General features: G+C 38.0%; 1 protein-coding gene across 2 annotated transcripts in view; it reads left to right on the top strand.

Moving 5' to 3' along the window:
- Positions 1–19,005, top strand: part of mre11.L (MRE11 homolog, double strand break repair nuclease L homeolog) — a 98,656-nt gene that overhangs the window by 59,846 nt on the left and 19,805 nt on the right. For both annotated transcript variants that reach the window (NM_001087506.1, XM_018244846.2), the window contains 3 exon segments: positions 2,907–2,981; positions 15,155–15,216; positions 18,544–18,608. In NM_001087506.1, the coding sequence (NP_001080975.1) occupies positions 2,907–2,981; positions 15,155–15,216; positions 18,544–18,608 (202 nt within the window).

Here is a 19,005-nt window from a genome sequence, read left to right on the forward strand (position 1 = left end):
ATATTAGACTGGTCCTGATTCCTGTCTCCTGCTCTGTTCTGCCTTCCCTATGGGTATTTGTTCTGGGGGTTTGTTAGCATTTGAAAATTATTGTTAGTGGCCCCTAAGGTGTTTAATCATATGCTGGGGTACTGTATTATACACAGGGGAGGAGGAGGCATATGGATTTACGGGTATGTCTTAATATGACTTAGCTATTTTCACATATGAGGCATATCCCTGCCGGTGCCGGGTCAAGGTAGTTTGGCTCCCTAGGCAAGAGCTTCAGTCTGTGCCCCCTGTCCTGCATTACCATTTCCCTCCTTACCATGATGGTTTTTAAATAAAGAAAGCAAGAAAATGTTTTCATTTATATAACTGCCCCCTGTACCAGCAAGTCCAGCAGCCATCCATAATACAGCCCTCCTGCAGCCATCATATTGCCCCCAACCTTTACCTGTGCCAACAGCAGCCAAAAATGAAATCAGATCACATCATATTGCCCCCAAGTATTTATGTACCTGTACCACTGCCCTGCCCAGCAGCAACAACAAACATATGGCCACCAAATCTGTACCTGGCTGTGCCAGCAGGAAGCTTCACACTTTACAGTAATAGAAAGAATGTCTTCAGTTCAATGCAACTGTGCAAGTCTGAGAGCAGCGAGAGCGAGCCACACCAAGCAGCCCCCCAGCTCTCTGCCTCTCTATGTCATCACATCAGTGACATCATTGACGCATGTACGCAAGTCACGATGCACCGCACAGAAGGAGCTATTACTTGCCGGCAAGAGGGAGAAGGTGAAGGAGATGGATTCCACCCAACTGGGTGACCATGATTACTGAAACAGATTATTAAATAAACGCTTGACAAAAACGAAAAAGTTAAAAACTGAAAAAAATCCCCTTAAAAGTGTGCCCCTCAATGATGACGCCCTAGACAGCTGCCTACTTTGCCTACCCCTAGTTCCAGCCCTGATCCCTGCAGTGAGCACCAACCATTTGGTTTTTTTGGTGTGCTATTAATGTGAATATGGTCTTGCGGTAACCTGGGTGTGGTTTAAAGTGGGTGTGGTCTAAAAACAGGGAGTGGCCGTTATGGGCCCTCCACCATGTAGATTAGAAAAATTCCGGCCCTCGGTACCATAGAAGTTGGACAGCACTGATGTAGAACATACCTAATAACCAGGTCACAATATACAATTACAGGTATGGGATCCGTTATCCAGAAACGTATTATCCAGAAAGTTTAGAATTATGGAAAGGCCGCCTCCCATAGACTCCATTATAATCAAATAATCCGAGTTTTTAAAAATGATTTCCTTTTTCTCAGTAATAATAAAACAGTAGTTTGTACTTGATCCCAACTAAGATATAATTAATCCTTATTGGAAACAAAATCAGCCTATTGGGCTTATTTAATGTTTACATGATTTTCTAGTAGAATTAATAAATAAAAAAGTGTTGGAAGGTGAACAACCACTTTAATAAGTGGCACACACTTAGTGCTATGACGATCCAAATTATGGAAAGATTCATTACCGGAAAACCCCAGGTCCCGAGAATTCTGGATAACAGGTCCCATACCTGTAGTGTTTTATTATTACAGAGAAAAAGGAAATCATTTTTAAAAATGTGATTATTTGATTACAATGGAGTCTGAGAGGCGCCTTTCCATAATTTAAAGGTTTCTGGATAATGGGTTTCCGGATCCTATGCTTATAAAATATAAATGCAATGGATTGTCTAGTACATACAGGGACCACTCCATTCTAAGGGCCCTTGCTTGCTACAGGTTTGGGATCTGTTATCCAGAAACCCGTTATCCAGAAAGCTCCGAATTACGGAATGTCTGTCTCCCATAGACATTTTATCTAAATAATTAAAAAAAAATTTAAATTATTTTCTTTTTCTCTGTAATAATAAAACAGTACCTTGTACTTGATCCAAACTAAGTTATAATTAATCCTTATTGGAACCAGCCTATTGGTTATATATGCTTACATTATTTTCTAGTAGACTTAAGGTATGAAGATCTAAATTACAGAAAGATCTGTTATCTGGAAAACCCCAGGACCCAAGTATTCTGAATAACCGGTCCCATACCTGTGTTGCCTTATCAGTCATGCTAAACAGCACATACATCTATTGGCCTTCAACCTCCTTCAGTATCCAGAAAATCTCTGGATAAATGAAATCAGTCCCTTGAATGACAATTATAATGTAAAGGGGGCACAGAAAGTTGGCCAGAGAAGACCGCCACTGCTCTAATCACTTTTTTTGTTCTCCTTTGATGAGATATGAGAAATTATTTGTTAAAGGACAAGGAAAGTGAAACTAAAGAAGTAGCTAGAAATGTTGTACATGATGTTTTGTGCTTCTGTACCAGCCCAAGGCTGAGATCTGTGTCTCCAAAGATGCCCCAGTAGCTCCCCATTTTCTTTTCTGCTGATTCACTGCACATGCTCTGTGCTGCTGTCACTTACTGAGCTTAGGGACCCACTCACAATATACAGTACACATAGAATAGAAATGTCACAATATAAGGCTGATTAGCAATTAGCATCAGAATTTAATAATCAGCCCTGTAGCATCAGCTTATATTACAGACCAACCTCATTTTCTGCTGGATAATTAGTGACGAGCCCAAAGCTTAGCTTCTCAACAGCTGCTCAGAGCCCACTGAGCATGTGAGTGTCACAGACACTTTCCAAGATGTTGACCCCCTGTGACAAGTTTGAAGTCCTGGATCATTGCTGCTATTGACAAGCTGAAACTTTAGGCTGGTGCAATAAGTTCACTATATAAAACATGGTATTTTTAGCCCTATTAATTTTTAGGATTTAGTTCTGCTTTAAATAGGACCCAAGGCATGCTTCATCGAGCCTTGAAATTGTTCAACATTTACTCTGTGTTCCTTGTTTGCAGGCAGTGCAAGCGCTGATCAGCCCTCTAGTGGAAGAGCAACAAAAGCTACTGGAAAAAACATGTCCATCTTAGATGGTAAGTCAATATTCTGCTTTTCTTATTCCCTAGAAATCCATCCTGCAATACCTTGGACCAGATTGAACCCATAGACCTATTAAGATCAGAATCAGACCTGCCGGGTTCTTTTGCACATAATGCACAGACTATTAGTAAATCCTTTAAAGACTTTATAGCTGAAAAGCATCATGTACCACCTATTGTGCCTCGTATTTACCGTATATACTCGAGTATAAGCCGTTCCGAGTATAAGCCGAGGTACCTAATTTTACCTCCAAAAACTGGGAAAGCTTATTGACTCGAGTATAAGCCTAGGGTGAGAAAGGCAGCAGCTTCTGGTAAGTTTCAATAAAAAAATTGAGGGTTTCTGCTCCCATTGGAGGTGCCAGCGTCTAGTTTTTGGATGCCGGCGACCATTCTTGGACGCCGGCGAATATTCTTGGGGACTATTCTTGGACGCTGGCGACTATTCTTAGGTGCCGGCGACTATTCTTAGACGCCGGCGACTATTCTTAGACGCCGGCAACCGTTTTTGCGCTTGACCCGAGTATAAGCCGAGGTAGAGTTTTTCAGCATATTTTGGGGGCTGAAAAACTCGGCTTATACTCGAGTATATATGGTACTTGAATAGAAAACACCTTTATAATGCCTCCGAGAGCTAGGCTGCTAGGGTCCCAATTCCCCTAGCAACCATGCATTGATTGGAATAAGAGACTGGAATATGAATAGGAGAGGGCTGAAAAGAAGGATCAGTAATACAAAGTAGCAATAACTATATATTTGTAGCCTTACAGAGCATTTGTTTTTCAGAAGGGGTCAGCAACGCCCATTTGAAAGCTGAAAAAAAAGAGTCAGAAGAAAAAAAATAATGAAAACTAATTGAAAAGTTGCTTAGACTTGACCGTTCTATAACATTTCAAAAGTTACTTTAAAGGTGAACCACCCCATTAATATTTAAATGATTTTCTAGTTAGTAGTACAGAAAGATCCAATATGCAGAAAACCCCAGGACCCAAGCATTCAGGATAACAGGTCCCATACCTGTACTATAATATACTTACACCCAGTACTATAATATAAAAAATTAGAACATTTTAGGCAACACCCCTGATAGGTATGGGATCCGTTATCCGGAAACCTGTTATCCAGAAAGTTCCGAATACGGAAAGGCTGTCTCCTGCAGACTCCATTTTAATCAAATAATCCACATCTATTAAAATGATTTCCTTTTTCTCTGTAATAATAAAACAGTCGCTTGTACTTGATCCCAACTAACAAATAATTAATCCTTATTGGAGGCAAAACCAGCCTAATGGGTTTATTTCATGTTTACATGATTTTCTAGTAGACTAAAGGTATGAAGATCTAAATTACGGAAAGATCTGTAATCCAGAAAAACCTCAGGTCCCGAACATTCTTGATAACAGCTCCCATACTTGTACTGCCAAGATGCCTTGAACCCTCTCCACTTTCCACACCCCTTTTGGGGCCAGAAATATTTGACTATCATCATGTCGTTGACATGTATGCAAAATATATGGATGTTATTACTCCTATGCTTTTTTCTTTGATGTTCCCTGTATCTGGGTTTACATTATTCCCTATGTCAGTTTCCTCTCAGCTGTTCTTTGGCAGGACAGGACTGTTGTACTGCTCAAATATTCCTTTTGTTTGATATGAATCATCATACATAATAATAGTGTCTGTGTGCTTGCTGGAGTATTGCAATCCTTATTGAATCTAATTATTTTTTCCAATGTAATTATACGGAAAAAAGGCCAAATCTAAAAAAAGGTTGAGTCCCTGTTACAAGGACTTTAGAAGATGTGCGGGAGATTTGTTTAATAAGAATATATTCTAGTTGAGCGGCTGCAATATATATTTGGAGTCTGCTTTTACAGAGGCAATGTTGGCTACAGAAATGCTCTGTTGTGTCTGGTACTTAAAAGGAAATCGGTCATGATTTTTATGATGTAGTTTTTATTTCTAAATTACACTGTTTACACTGCAAAAAATTCACTTTACCATATAAAATTTCATTCCTGAACCAGCAAGTGTATTTTTTTTAGTTGTAATATTGTTGTGTAGCTGCATCTCAGGTCATTTTGCCTGGTTTCAGAAAGAGCCAGCACTTTAGGATGGAACTGCTTTCTGACAGGCTGTTGTTTCTCCTACTCAATGTAACTGAATCAGTCTCAGTGGGACCTGGATTTTATTATTGAGTGTTGTTCTTAGATCTACCAGGCAGCTGTTATCTTGTGTTAGGGAGCTGCTATCTGGTTACCTTCCCATTGTTCTGTTGTTAGGCTGCTGGGGGGAAAAGGGTAGGGATGATATCATTCCAATTTAGGGCAGAGACACATGCTGGGAAATTAGTCGCCCAGCGACAAATCGATTCTTCTTTGGGCGACTAATCTCCCCAAACTGCCTCCCGCCAGCCAGAATTTAAACCCCCACAGGATGGCAATTGGTGCGCTTCATTTTCTGAAGTTGCCTCACGAGGAAACTCTTATCGAATTCAGAAAACAAAGCTCTCCAAGTGCCATCCCGCCGGCTAGAATGTAAATCGCCGGTGGGATGGCACTCGGATCACTTCAGCTTTCCGAAGTTTACTCATGAGGCAACTTCGGGCGACTTCGGAAAACAAAGCTTCAGGGTGGCACTCAGACTGCTTCGCTTTCCGAAGTCGCCTGAAATTTCCTCGTTAGGCAACTTTGGGTGACTTTGTAAAACGAAACGCTCAGAGTGCCATCCCGCCGGGGATTTACATTCTAGCCTGCGGCAGTGGGGGGGATTTTGTCACCCGAAGAAGTGATTTGTTGATGGACAACTAATCTCCCAAAATAGCAGCGTGTGTCTCTGCCCTTACAGTACAGCAGTAAAGAGTGACTGAAGTTTTTAACAGCACAAGTCACATGACTGGGGGCAGCTGGGAAACTGACAATATGTCTAGCCCCATGTTAGATGGGGCTAGTTGTTTAATTGCAAAGGCCGTTTCTTATCATGAAGGAGAAAAATAAAAATAAAAAAAATAATTATATATTCATCCTTCAATATTCAATTAAGAAATATAGAAAGGGAAAATGTTAAATAATGACATGAACACCCTTTTAATTCTCTTTATTTGTATTAAACCAGAAGCCACATTCTGGATATTTTGTGACCCAGACAAAATACAGTGTTACTTCCGGCCACATTTATATTTTGTCAACGTGATAAAATGTCCGGAAAGTGGCTTTGAGTTAAGTACAGGTATGGGATCCGTTATCCGGAAACCTGTTATCCAGAAAGTTCCGAAATACGGACAGGCTGCCTCCCGTAGACTGCATTTTATCCAAATAATCCATATTTTTAAAAATGATTTCCTTTTTCTCTGTAATAATAAAACAGTAGCTTGTACTTGATCCCAACTAAGATATAATAAATCCTTATTGGAAACAAAACCAGCCTATTGGTTTTATTTAATGTTTACATGATTTTCTAGTAGACTTAAGGTATGAAGATACGAATTACGGAGAGATCCATTTTCTGGAAAACCCCAGGTCCAAAGCATTAACCAGTAATTCATTATTTAGAACAATCCTCAAAGGAGAATATTGTAACAATATTCCCTTCAATAGAACTCGTACGAAGAAAGTTCCCCCAGAGATCCTCTTCTTCTTCGGGGGTACTCCTCTTTAATGGAGAACTAAAGCCTAACTAAAGAAGTAGCTAGAAATGTTGTTCATTATGTTTTGGACTTCTGTACCAGCCCAAGGCAACCACAGCCCTTTAGCAGTAAAGATCTGTGTCTCCAAAGATGCCCCAGTAGCTCCCCATTTTCTTTTCTGCTGATTCACTGCACATGCTCTGTGCTGCTGTCACTTACTGAGCTTAGGGACCCACTCACAATATACAGTAAACATAGAATAGAAATGTCACAATATAAGGCTGATTAGTAATTAATACAGATAATTACTACATGGCAGCACAGAAACCAGTGCAATTAGCATCAGAATTTAATAATCAGCAAACCTGTAGCATCAGCTTATATTACAGGGGAAGCTCATTTTCTGCTGGGTAATTAGTGACGAGCCCTAAGCTTAGCTTCCCAACAGCTTCTCAGAGCCCACTGAGCATGTGAGTGTCACAGACACTTTTCAAGATGGTGACCCCCCTGTGACAAGTTTGAAGTCCTGGATCATTGCTGCTATTGACAAGCTGAAACTTTGGGCTGGTGCAATAAGTTCAGCATATAAAATATGGTATTTTTACCCATATATATTTTAGGGTTGAAGGAGAACTCAAGTGGTAATCTATCTAGTCCCTAAAACCTATACACTGGTTCCCTTTCTTGGCGTCAGTCCCACTGGAGATCTAACCTGTTCTAACACTCGTTGGAGCTAAGAGCTGCTCATCTAATTAGCCCTGAACCTGGCTATCTCTCCTGGAGACATGTGACAGGATATAGCTGCCCCTTACTAAATCCTGCACTAATAATATACTCCACGTCTGACTCCCATCCACTTAGGGGAGTCTCTGGCAAAAAGCCCCCAGAAGCACATGGCTTTCCGTTTAATATTATAGCTCACTGCCACCTTATGGCTAAACCAGGGAAAGCTAAGGGTCATGCTTTGACTCAGGAATAGAATTACTCTCTCCATAGACTAAGGAGACCTTCTGTGGCCAAACCTTAGGGAATTGCACAGTAAATGAGGACACTATTTCTCAGTCCCATACATACAGTGTGCAAAAAAAAAAAAAGAAAACGTTTTTCTCTTTTAAAATATTAATATTCATAATTTTTCGAGAATTTAGCTGAAAAATATATTTATTTCTGGTGTCATTAATTCACTTTTTGTGCTTGAATGCCTTTAATTAAGTAAAGAAGGAGATTTTGTTTAGCAGACTACTTTCTGCAAAGCTCAGGATGCTGATAATCTCATTTCATGGTTCCATCCACTTCTGAAAGTGTCGCCCCGTGCATACGCTAAATGCAAATAGCAATATTAATTACCAGGATTAAACAGACATGGCCAGTGTTATTAACCAGGGCAAGTCATGTCTGATTCAGCTAGCTCTAGCCAGAGGCTACTTACAGTTTATCATTGATGCAGGGACATTATTGCCTGAAGGTTTATTGCATAATGAGAAAGCTCAATGCAGTCAAGCTCCTGTGTGACAATGTTGAGCATAGGCTAGCAATATACAGGTATGGGATCCATTATCCGGAAACCAGTTATCCAGAAAGCTCTGAATTAAAGAAAGGCCGTCTCCCATAGACTCCATTATAATCAATTAAACCAAGTTTTTAAAAATGATTTCCTTTTTCTGTGTAAAAATATAACAGTAACTTGTACTTGATCCCAACTAAGATATAATTAATCCTTATTGGAAGCAAAATCAGCCTATTGGGTTTATTTAATGTTTACATGATTTTCTAGTAGACTTAAGGTATGAAGATCCAAATTATGGAACGATCTGTTACCCGGAAAACCCCAGGTCCCAAGCATTCTGGATAACAGGTCCCATACCTGTATATCAGAAGTGCTCATAAAATGCTGCTTGCCAGAATGCTCAGGACCTGGGAGTTTTCGGATAATGGATCTTACCGTAATGTGGATCTTCATATCTTACGTCTACTAGAAAATCATGTAAACGTGTAATAAACCCAATAGGCTGGTTTTGCCTCAAATAAGGATTAATTATATCTTAGTTGGGATCAAGTACAAGGTACTGTTTTATTATTACAGAGAAAAAGGAAATTATTCTTAAAATTATTTGATTAAAATTGAATTTGTGGGAGATGGTCGTCCCATAATTGTGAGCTATCTGGATAATGGGTTTCTGGATAACGGATCCCATTCCAGTATGTATTTGTGCACAGATATATATATATATATATATATATATATATATATATATATATATATATATATATATATATATATATATATATATATATATATATATACATATATATATATATATACATATATATAGTGAATAAAGTACCCCCTCTTGTAAAATATAAGGATATTATAAGTTACCGAGGAGTTTCATGACCCTATAAAAACACGAGGCTGAAGGCCGAGTGTTTTTATACAGGTCATGGAACTCCGAGGTAACCTATAATATCCTCATATTTTACAACTGGGGGTACTTTATTTATTATAATACACAAATTTTAGTGAGTCATGTGACAGAAATTACATCACTACTCACCGTTTATAACTGATGACATCACTACTCACCGTTTATAAGGATATAATTTACAAGATATTCATGGCTTTTGTGTATTATATATATATATACATATATATATATATATATATATATATATATATATATATATATATATATATATATATATATATATATATACACACATATGTGTGTGTGTGTTAAATGTTTTTTCGTTTTTGGTGTTCTTCATTTTTTTTGCTTCCAATAAGGATTAATTATATCTTAGTTGGGATGAATTACAAGCTCCTGTTTTATTATTGCAGAGAAAAAGGAAATCATTTTTCAAAAGATTGGTTTATTAGAATAAAATGGAGTCTATAGGAGACAGCCTTTCTGTAATTCGGAGCTTTCTGGATAATGAGTTTCCAAATAACGGATCCCATACCTGTACTGTTTTTCTATTACAGAGAAAAAGAAAATCAGTTATAAAAATTATTTGATTAAAATGAAGTCTATGGGAGATGGCCTTTCTGTAATTTGGAGCTTTCTGGACAATGGGTTTCCAGATAACAGATCCCATACCTATATTGTTTTATTATCACAGAAAAAAAGAAAATCACTGATAAAAATCTGAATTATTTCATTAAAATGGAGTCTATGGGAGAATGCCTTTCCATAATTCGGAGCTTTCTGGACAATGGGTTTCCAGATAACAGATCCCATACCTGTACTGTTTTATTACTACAGAGAAAAAGTAAATCAATGATAAAAATCTGAATTATTTGATTAAAATGGAGTCTATGGGAGATTGCCTTTCTGTAATTCGGAGCTTTCTGGACAATGGGTTTCCAGATAACGGATCCTGTACCTATACTGTTTTATTACTACAGAGAAAAAGTAAATCAATTATAAAAATCTGAATTATTTGATTAAAATGGAGTCTATGGGAGACATCCTTCCCATAAATAGGGTAACAGAAAACAGACTCCTGTGCTTATATCCTTTCAGTACTTGAAGAAAAAGTTACTTTAACTCCCTGATTTTACATTTTCCCGGATTTTACATCATTTATTACTGGTCCCCTAAAAAACTTTAAATGGGGGTTCTACTATATAATAAAAACATTTTTTTTTTATTATACACAGCCTGTCTATTTACCCAGTTTGTATTTTTACACTGAACTGCTCCTTTAAATTGAGATTCTCTGCTAAACTATAAAAAAAATTGTCAAATCCTGCTGATATCTTGGGAAGGCAAAAACGATGAGTAAAATGAATGAACCGGTGGTCGTTGTTTCCGTCAGTACAGAACAATGGATTTTACCTTATAATGGAGAACATATCAAACTGTGGTTCCGTCCCTTTGATAGACGAAATGATACATAAATTGGCAACCAAAATAAAACCTTAGCATTACGGAAGCACATGTATATGTAACATGTATAGATGCGATGGCTTCATGAAACTGATTGCTCTGATAAAAGTCATCAGGAAACGGATATTAAAGGACACAGTGATGCATTTCCCTTCTGCACCAATATCCTCCCAGTGATTCTTCTTCAGATAAATATGGAAGGAGAGCAAATTGTAATGTGACTAATAGTCTCTCTCTTAGGCTGTGCTAATTGAGTTTCAAATCTCAGAAATAAACAAATTGTCAAGTAAGTTGTAACTTTGTTGTTTCTTCGGGGATCAAATGTATCTGCTCCATTCGATTGGCATAAAAATATACAGGTATAGGACCTGTTATCCAGAATGCTCAGGACCTGGGATTTCCGGATAATGGATCCTTCTGTCATTTGGATCTTCATACCTTAAGTCTACTAGAAAATCATGTAAACATTAAATAAACCCAATAGGTTAATTTTGCCTTCAATAAGGATTAATTGTATCTTAGTTGGGATCAAGTGCAAGCTACTGTTTTATTATTAGAGAAAAAGGAAATAATTTTGAAAAACTTTTATTATAATGGAGTCTATGGGAGGTGGCCTTTCCATAATTCAGAGCTTTCTGGATAACGGGTTTCCGGATTTTTAAAACTTTGGATAACATGGAATCTATGGGAGACAGCCATTCTGTAATTCTGAGCTTTCTAAATAACGGATCCCAAACCTGTAGCAAGCAAGGGCCCTTAGAATGGAGTGGTCCCTGTCTGTACTAGACAATCCATTGCATTTATATTTTACAGGTATAGGATCCAGAAACTTGTTATCCAGAATGCTCTAAATTACGGGAAGACTGTCTCTCATAGACTCCATTGTAATCAAATAATCCAAATTTTTAAAAATGATTTCCTTTTTCTCTGTAATAATATAATAGTACAGGTATGGGACCTGTTATCCAGAATTCTCTGGACCTGGGGTTTCCCGGGTAATAGATCTTTCCATAATTTTCATCGTCATACCACTATGTATGTGCCACTTACAGTATTAATGGGGTTGTTCACCTTCCAACACTTTTTTTTTTTTAGTTCAGTTGGTGTCAGATTGTTCGCCAGAAATTAAATAAACCCAATTGGCTTGTTTGCCTCCTATAAGGATTCATGGGGCAGATTTACTAAAGGGCAAGTGGCCGTCGCTAGCGAAAATTCACCAGAAATATCCGCATGGACATCACAAATTTACTTACAGGCTTAGAGGACAATTGGCTAACAAAAGAGACCGTCGCTAGCACAGTTTTGCGCCCTACTTCCAGACAAATTTTCACTCAGGCGAATGATTGTTACTCCGCAAATTCATGTATGTATGCTGAAAAGTCATAAAAGTTCTTAAAAACTCTGGCGTTTTTTTTATATTTTAAAGCGGGAGTGTCTTCAAAAGTCTTAACTATTAAAGATTTTTGTTGTAACTTTTTTTAAAACCATTTGAGGGGCATGCCACATTTATTTTTTACTTCCTTATTTCGTGACAAAAAGTCACGTGACTTCCCTCCTAGCCCCTAATTTGCATATGCAAATTAGGATTCGGTTCACCGGGCAGAAGGATTCGGCTGAATCCTGCTGAAAAAAGCCGAATCCGGAACCGAATCCTGGATTCGGTGCATCCCTAGTAATACTAAGTGGCCACTTCAAGCATTTGCACCAACATCTCTAATAAAAACGTATATATGACCTATATGTACCCGCCCTATTCAAATTAACCTAAGCATAACTGTATTAATGAAGATTCGCTAGTCAGAAATGCTTGCTATGAAATGCTCGCACTGTTGAATTAACTCTAGCGAAACTTCGCAGGCGTCGGGCTACAGAGACGCAACTTCTCATTTTAGTGAATTAGCTTAGTGGTAGAGAATTTACGCCTGGCAAAGTGGTGCGAAGTGTGGCAGAGCATTCGTTGGCGAAAATTTGCCCTTTAGTGAATTCCCCTCAAAAAATCTAATTTGGATCAAGTACAAGCTACTGTTTTATTATCACAGAGAAAAAGGAAGAAGGAGAAGACCTTTCCGTAATTCAGAGCTTTCTGGGTAACAGGTTTCTGGATGAATACCTGTATATAAATATACTGTCTAAAATCTTAATAGAATATAGCTATAACTTGTTTAAACAACTGAAACGTTTGTTTAATAAAGAAGATGTGATGATAGTATCACTTTGATGAGTTATCTACACGCACATTGGTAATTGGGGAGATAATGACTAGATGAAGGGACCTTTGCAGGCTTTCTGTTTCCTGTGTGTTCTGTAATTGTCTCCTGAGACAATGAATTCTAAATGCATCATATTATCAGTAAATAACCTAAACAGGGAATGCGTGGGCACCTCCTAGTCTCTGCTTAATCAATGCACAAAGTTCTAGTTTAGCAAATTATGTCATTCTATTGCAATAACAATTGGCCTGTTATTTTATATATATATATATATATAGATATAGATATAGATATAGATATAGATATAGATATATATATATATATATATATATATATATATATATATATATATATATATATATATATATATATATATATATATATATATATATATATATATATATATATATATGGTTCTGGAAACCAGCACAGCTAGTAACATGTTTGATTTTGCCTGGGTACAAAAAGCCCAATAAGTAGAGATATAGCAACGGATGAAGCTTGCACTCACAGGTCAAGAAATTTTAGTGTTTATTGGATCAAAAAACAACTAACGTTTCGGCTAGCACTCCAGCCTTTCTCAAAGTGCACACACACAAACAAACATCAACCATTTAAACCCCCAGTGGCTTAATACTTCATACTTTGTATCATGTATAATGCTTGTATGCATAGACTTACGAAGAGCAACAGTAACTATTTCAAATTCGTTTGATCTAATATGCAACAGTATCAAGGATTTGCTACTAGATATGTATTGAACACAGAGTTTTTCTTATTGTGTGTATAAATATGTATTTTCATTTCCCTTATGAACTTTTTTTACCTTTTTAACTAACTTTGATTAATTATGTTTGTTCACCTGGCCAAAAACGTCATGATGACGTCACCACTTCCTGTTTCCCGACACCACTTCCTGTTTCCCGACACCACTTCCTGTTTCCCGCTACCACTTCCTGTTTCCCGCCACTGGGGGTTTAAATGGTTGATGTTTGTTTGTGTGTGCACTTTGAGAAAGGCTAGAGTACTAGCCGAAACGTTGGTTGTTTTTTGATCCAATAAACACTGGAAAATAACAATATATTTAAGACAGAGACATTTTGTGCATACTGCCAGGCCCGTACTGGCAATCTGTGGGTTCTGGCAAATGCCAGAGGGGCTGCTATAAGGTCCCATAGAAAGTCTGTATTTAGTGGGCTGGTGGGGGGGCTGATTGGGCCTCTGTGTACCTGAAATGCCAGGGCCTATTTAAATTCTCAGTCCGGACCTGCATACTGCTACTGAAAAAATGCCTTACCCTTTAAACAAAACAGGGATTGTTTGTCCATATATTGCAATATATTTAAGTTGGCCAACTACGTCAAAGTCATCCCATATCTGGCCAGTCCTATGCTCAATTTTCATCTGATTCATTAAGAATTCTATTGCTTTATTATACATTTTACAAAAGGGACTAAGTTTTACCTGCAACTTACTAGCTGCTTTCAAAGTAAAACTCCCAAACTTGGCTGCCCTTTTATTAGACACCAGTGGGATCACCTGACTATAGCTGGGAAGGGTGGGAGCTACAACATGGAGCTGGTCACTGCTCCTGTATAACTATAACAAACAAGGGAAAGTTGTGCTCACCACTAATTTTTTAAACCATTTGGCGGGGGTGCAATGAGGCTGTGATCACAAAATACATATAGACAAATACAAGAGTCCTCTGCACTCAACCCATTATCAATATATTTAAGACAGAGACATTTTGTGCATACTGCTACTAAAAAATGCCTTACCCTTTAAACAGGGTATATAGAAGGCGACTTGAGTTTAGTAGCCGAATCGTTAAAATAAACCACTGAATTTTTCAGGAAAGACCTGTGAGTGAGGTTCCTTCCTTTTTTGTACCTTTAATTAATTTATAACCAGCACCCAGACAATTGTGATGCTTTGATTGTGTTTGCCCCTGCCCAAAATAGCTGATATATATATACCTTATATACTCGAGTATAAGCCGAGTTTTTCAGCCCCAAAATATGCTGAAAAACTCTACCTCGGCTTATACTCGGGTCAAGCGCAAAAACGGTCCCCGGCGCCCAAGAATAGTCGCCGGCGTCCAAGAATAGTCTCCAAGAATATTCGCCAGCATCCAAGAATGGTCGCCGGCATCCAAAAACGAGACGCCGGCACCTCCAATGGGAGCAGAAACCCTCAATTTTTTGATTGAAACTTACCAGATGCTGCTGCATTTCTCACCCTAGGCTTATACTCAGGTCAATAAGCTTTTACAGTTTTTGAGTTTTTGGAGGTAAAATTAGGTACCTCGGCTTATACTCGGGACTGCTTATACTCGAGTATATACGGTATATATATATATATATATGTATTTGTTTTTAAGTCATTCAGTTTTAAAGACAGAAGATCATATTTTTATCTTATGAATCTGTTTCTTTCCAGCCTTTAAACCCTCATCAAGACAACCCACAGCAAGAAATGTGGCCAAGAAGACTTATTCTGAGGTAAGGATTTCCCCATTGCTTTGAATGCAGTCCTGCTCGGGTCCATATTTTTGAAACCCTTACACGACCCATACCCACAACACGAAATTTGACCCACATGTTCCCATGGCGACATGTGCAACCGGAAGTGACGTCACATTTACCCATAGTGCCGTCGTTCTGGTGCCATATCTTCCCAAAAAAATTTAAAAACTGGAAGAACCACAAGGGTGGGTGGGAGGGATCAAGCCCGCACCTTTGTTGGGCATCCAGCCAGGTTACCTGCGGACTGCCCACACGGCCAAGGGATCGGGGACTATGCCTGAAACCTGACCACTTTGCGGATATTCCGCGGGTACCCAACCCGATGCAGGACTCTAGCTTTGAATGGATCTTGACAGCGTGTGTTTTTGCTACAAACTAGTTGCTACTAAAAAAGAGTCAGTCTGCTGAAGAATAACATATTTTTTCCAAGAGATGGCATAATGACCGTTGATGAATTATCCCCAAAGTGTGATGATTCATCTAAATGTAAATTGTCTGTAGAATTGTACTTGTCAGCACCAGGTAGATGTGTAGCAGTTTTCACAGCAGGGCTGCCATCAGAAACTTTGGGGCACTGTACAACATATTTATATGGGGCCCCCATGAACACGTCCCTTGTGTGTGCAATATAAACAGCTGATGTTACTCTGTTCTCTTCCATTTATAATGTGTTCCATTAATGAATGGGCTAATTTCATTGGGGGTTCCGTGGAGTATACCCTAAGTTTAAACCCTACTCACCAGCCTGCCCTGTCACACTGCTCTGCCTGTCTTTGCTTGATATACAAGTTACGTTAGTTTCTCCAAAAGTAACAAATGTTTTTTCCTAAGTTACATAAATTACATAGGTTTAGGAGTCCAGTGATGTTGCCATGGAGCGCAATAACTAATAATTCAAGTGCTGAAAAGTTCATGTAAGAGACGCTCATATAATTCAGCAAATAGATCCCAATATAAACAGCTGATGTTACTCTATAAGTAAATAGTTTAATTTATTAATGATTATGCTAATTAGTTTATGGGGGGGGTAGTAATTTGCCTTTCATGTTTCTCTGTTATCTTTTGCTTCCGTAAGTTTTCAGGCAGTTTATGCAGAAGTTTATACTAGATTTGCAGCACATAAAGGGCCCCAATCAGATGAAGATCTCACCAGCCCGGCACAACAATACCCCCTCTCCCCCACCCCCAAATGGTGGCCCTGTTTCACAGTATACTCTCTTATATGCGAAAAGGTAAGAGAAATGGCCACTAAACAAGTTGAAGAAGACAAGAGGAGGACAAGCAACACTGACAGCAATAGGGAGAACTGTTTAGTGTTATTAGAACTGTTTTTCTGGGTATTACTCTGACTTTCCCCAGTCAGTAATGAGAACTATTGAAATTGTGTACAAAGAGCATTGGAGAGACAGCAGAGATAATAAATATTAAATCACAATCATGCATTACTTTGTTCTCAATTGCTAATTCCCACATCACTATAGTCATGTGTCTCAGAGGCCAGCCAACATTTTTCATTAATGAGCTCCCTGTTTATCTATGCATGTTGTACATCCAGTAAGAGTATATTTACTTATTCATAAAATACCTTGGCTGAACAACAAAATAATTACCCATTAGTGGCAAAACAGGGCCGGTATTGGACCAAGAACCTAATCAAACTGTAAGAGTTCCATAGTAATTATCACAAATAATGATCGTGACTACCATCATGGCATATGAATAGAAACCACAGAGATGGGAGGCAGTACAAACAGTTTTCAGCCACTGGTATTCCTCAAATTATAAATGCAAAGCCATTTATTGAAATATATTCACCATTGCACACAGGGCTGTGCCATAAAACTTGTACATTGATGTAGGCCATGGCTCACATTTTCAAGTATATTTGAAAATTCACGGTATGTTTGATTGCAGAAAACAAGCAAAAAGAAATTAGAAAATGACAATGTATTCAGCCATCAAGGCACACTTGCAATTGAGCACTTCAATACATTTCTAGGATTCAAGCAATAAGAGATGTAAAAGTTACGAGTCAGATAGGAATTACAAGGCATTATTATTTACATATCACTATGCAAATAATCAGTAGAGGTTCTTGTAGCTATTAAAGAGGTTGTTTACCTTCCAAATACTTTTATCAATTCAGTTTTCAGATTGTTCACCAGAAATAAAGACTTTTTTCAATAACTTTTTATTTTTTATGATTTTGCCAAGTTTAATGTTTCAATCTTTCAGTTTAGTCATTTAGATTTATTATACCCCTCTGGAAATTGCTTGAATATGAAAATACTCCCATGAACCATTTGAAGATGTTAATAGCCTTCATGATGTTCTGGTTTTTTTTGGTGGATTACGCTCGAAAACTTGATTTTAGGTATTTCCCAACATGCTATTACTGAATAATCCATCAAATCTAAAATTTGTGAGGTTTACAGAATTTCCCAAGTTTGTCTGTGACTTACGGATTCTTTTTCTTACCTTGAACCTTTAGTTTTCATTGAATGATAACTGCTTGGTAGTGATGAGCGACTGTCCCAGTTTGCTTGGCAGACAGATTTCCATAACCTTGGGAAAAATGAGTGAAAATACATTGGAGTCAATAGACTAATGCTGGCGGGTCTATAAAAATTTGACCCAGAACCTGCCCAGCACTTCTATTTCTATACAAATTGGGGTGGAGGAAAAAGCCAACACAGGAAGGTCGCGGGTGAGGAGAGCGGAACGAAGAGCTCAACTTGAACCCATCCACAAACTGTGTACAGAAGTCGGTCCGAACTCGTTTGACCCCTGGATATAGGGCCTTTTTTTTTTTTTTTTGTGCAACTTTTTCTTTACAGAATAAATTTAAGCCAATGGGTGTTTTTTTCGTGGACACTTGGGGGGAAATACATTAAAGTCAATTTCAATTTGTTTGTAAAACAGACAATGAACAGGGTAATGAACTCCTAATAAATCCTGAAAATATGTGAGCTGCTTAGTTCTCTAGGAATTTGGAGCTATAGTGACTGGGTGTACCTATGGTATTTTGGATCTCTGTTCCAAAAAACTCTTCTTTTATTTTCTCTCTTTAAAGACAAATTGTATTAGAATTCTGCTGGAGTTATTTATTTACTGTTATGTCCATCCATGACGGCATGAAAACCCAAAGTCAGTATGGACACCCCTATGGTTATTGTTTTTTGCTGAAACCCAGCCTTCTTCTCTCTTTCTGATATATCCCCATTGTATGAAGCATAACCTGCTTTTTGAGTCTTCATTTGACAAATTAATGGCCTGTTTCCTTCTTCATTTGTGTTGCCTTAGGACATCGAGGATGACAACTCAGATCTCGAAGAAGTCTCTTTTACACCTTCTTCTGTCATAGAAAGGTATGTATTTTGCTCCTCATGCAGCTCACTCTTGATTTAGGAAGAATAATTTGACGTGAGAAGTGATGGCGAATCTGACTTGTTTCGCTGCTCTAAAAATTCACAAAACTGCGAAAATTGGCAAAATGTATTAAGTTGATGGGTGTAAAAAAAAATGTTTTATGTTCGTTATTTTTTTTCTCCCATTGGAGTCTATGGGCATCGTTTTTGCTGCAAAAATTGGTGAAAATTTCACTCATCACTACGTGTGACATTTTTATATGATTAGATGAAATGGGTAGTCCACCGTTACGACGCAGCCCATAATATTCCAAGAGACTCGGAATCATTCATGTTGTGTTTTTATGTGGTTTTTAGCTTACTCTTTAGCTTTTCAGTTTGGAATTTGAGAAACGAT

The sequence above is a fragment of the Xenopus laevis genome, chromosome 2L, assembly GCF_017654675.1.
Source record: "Xenopus laevis strain J_2021 chromosome 2L, Xenopus_laevis_v10.1, whole genome shotgun sequence".
Lineage (NCBI taxonomy): Eukaryota > Metazoa > Chordata > Amphibia > Anura > Pipidae > Xenopus > Xenopus laevis.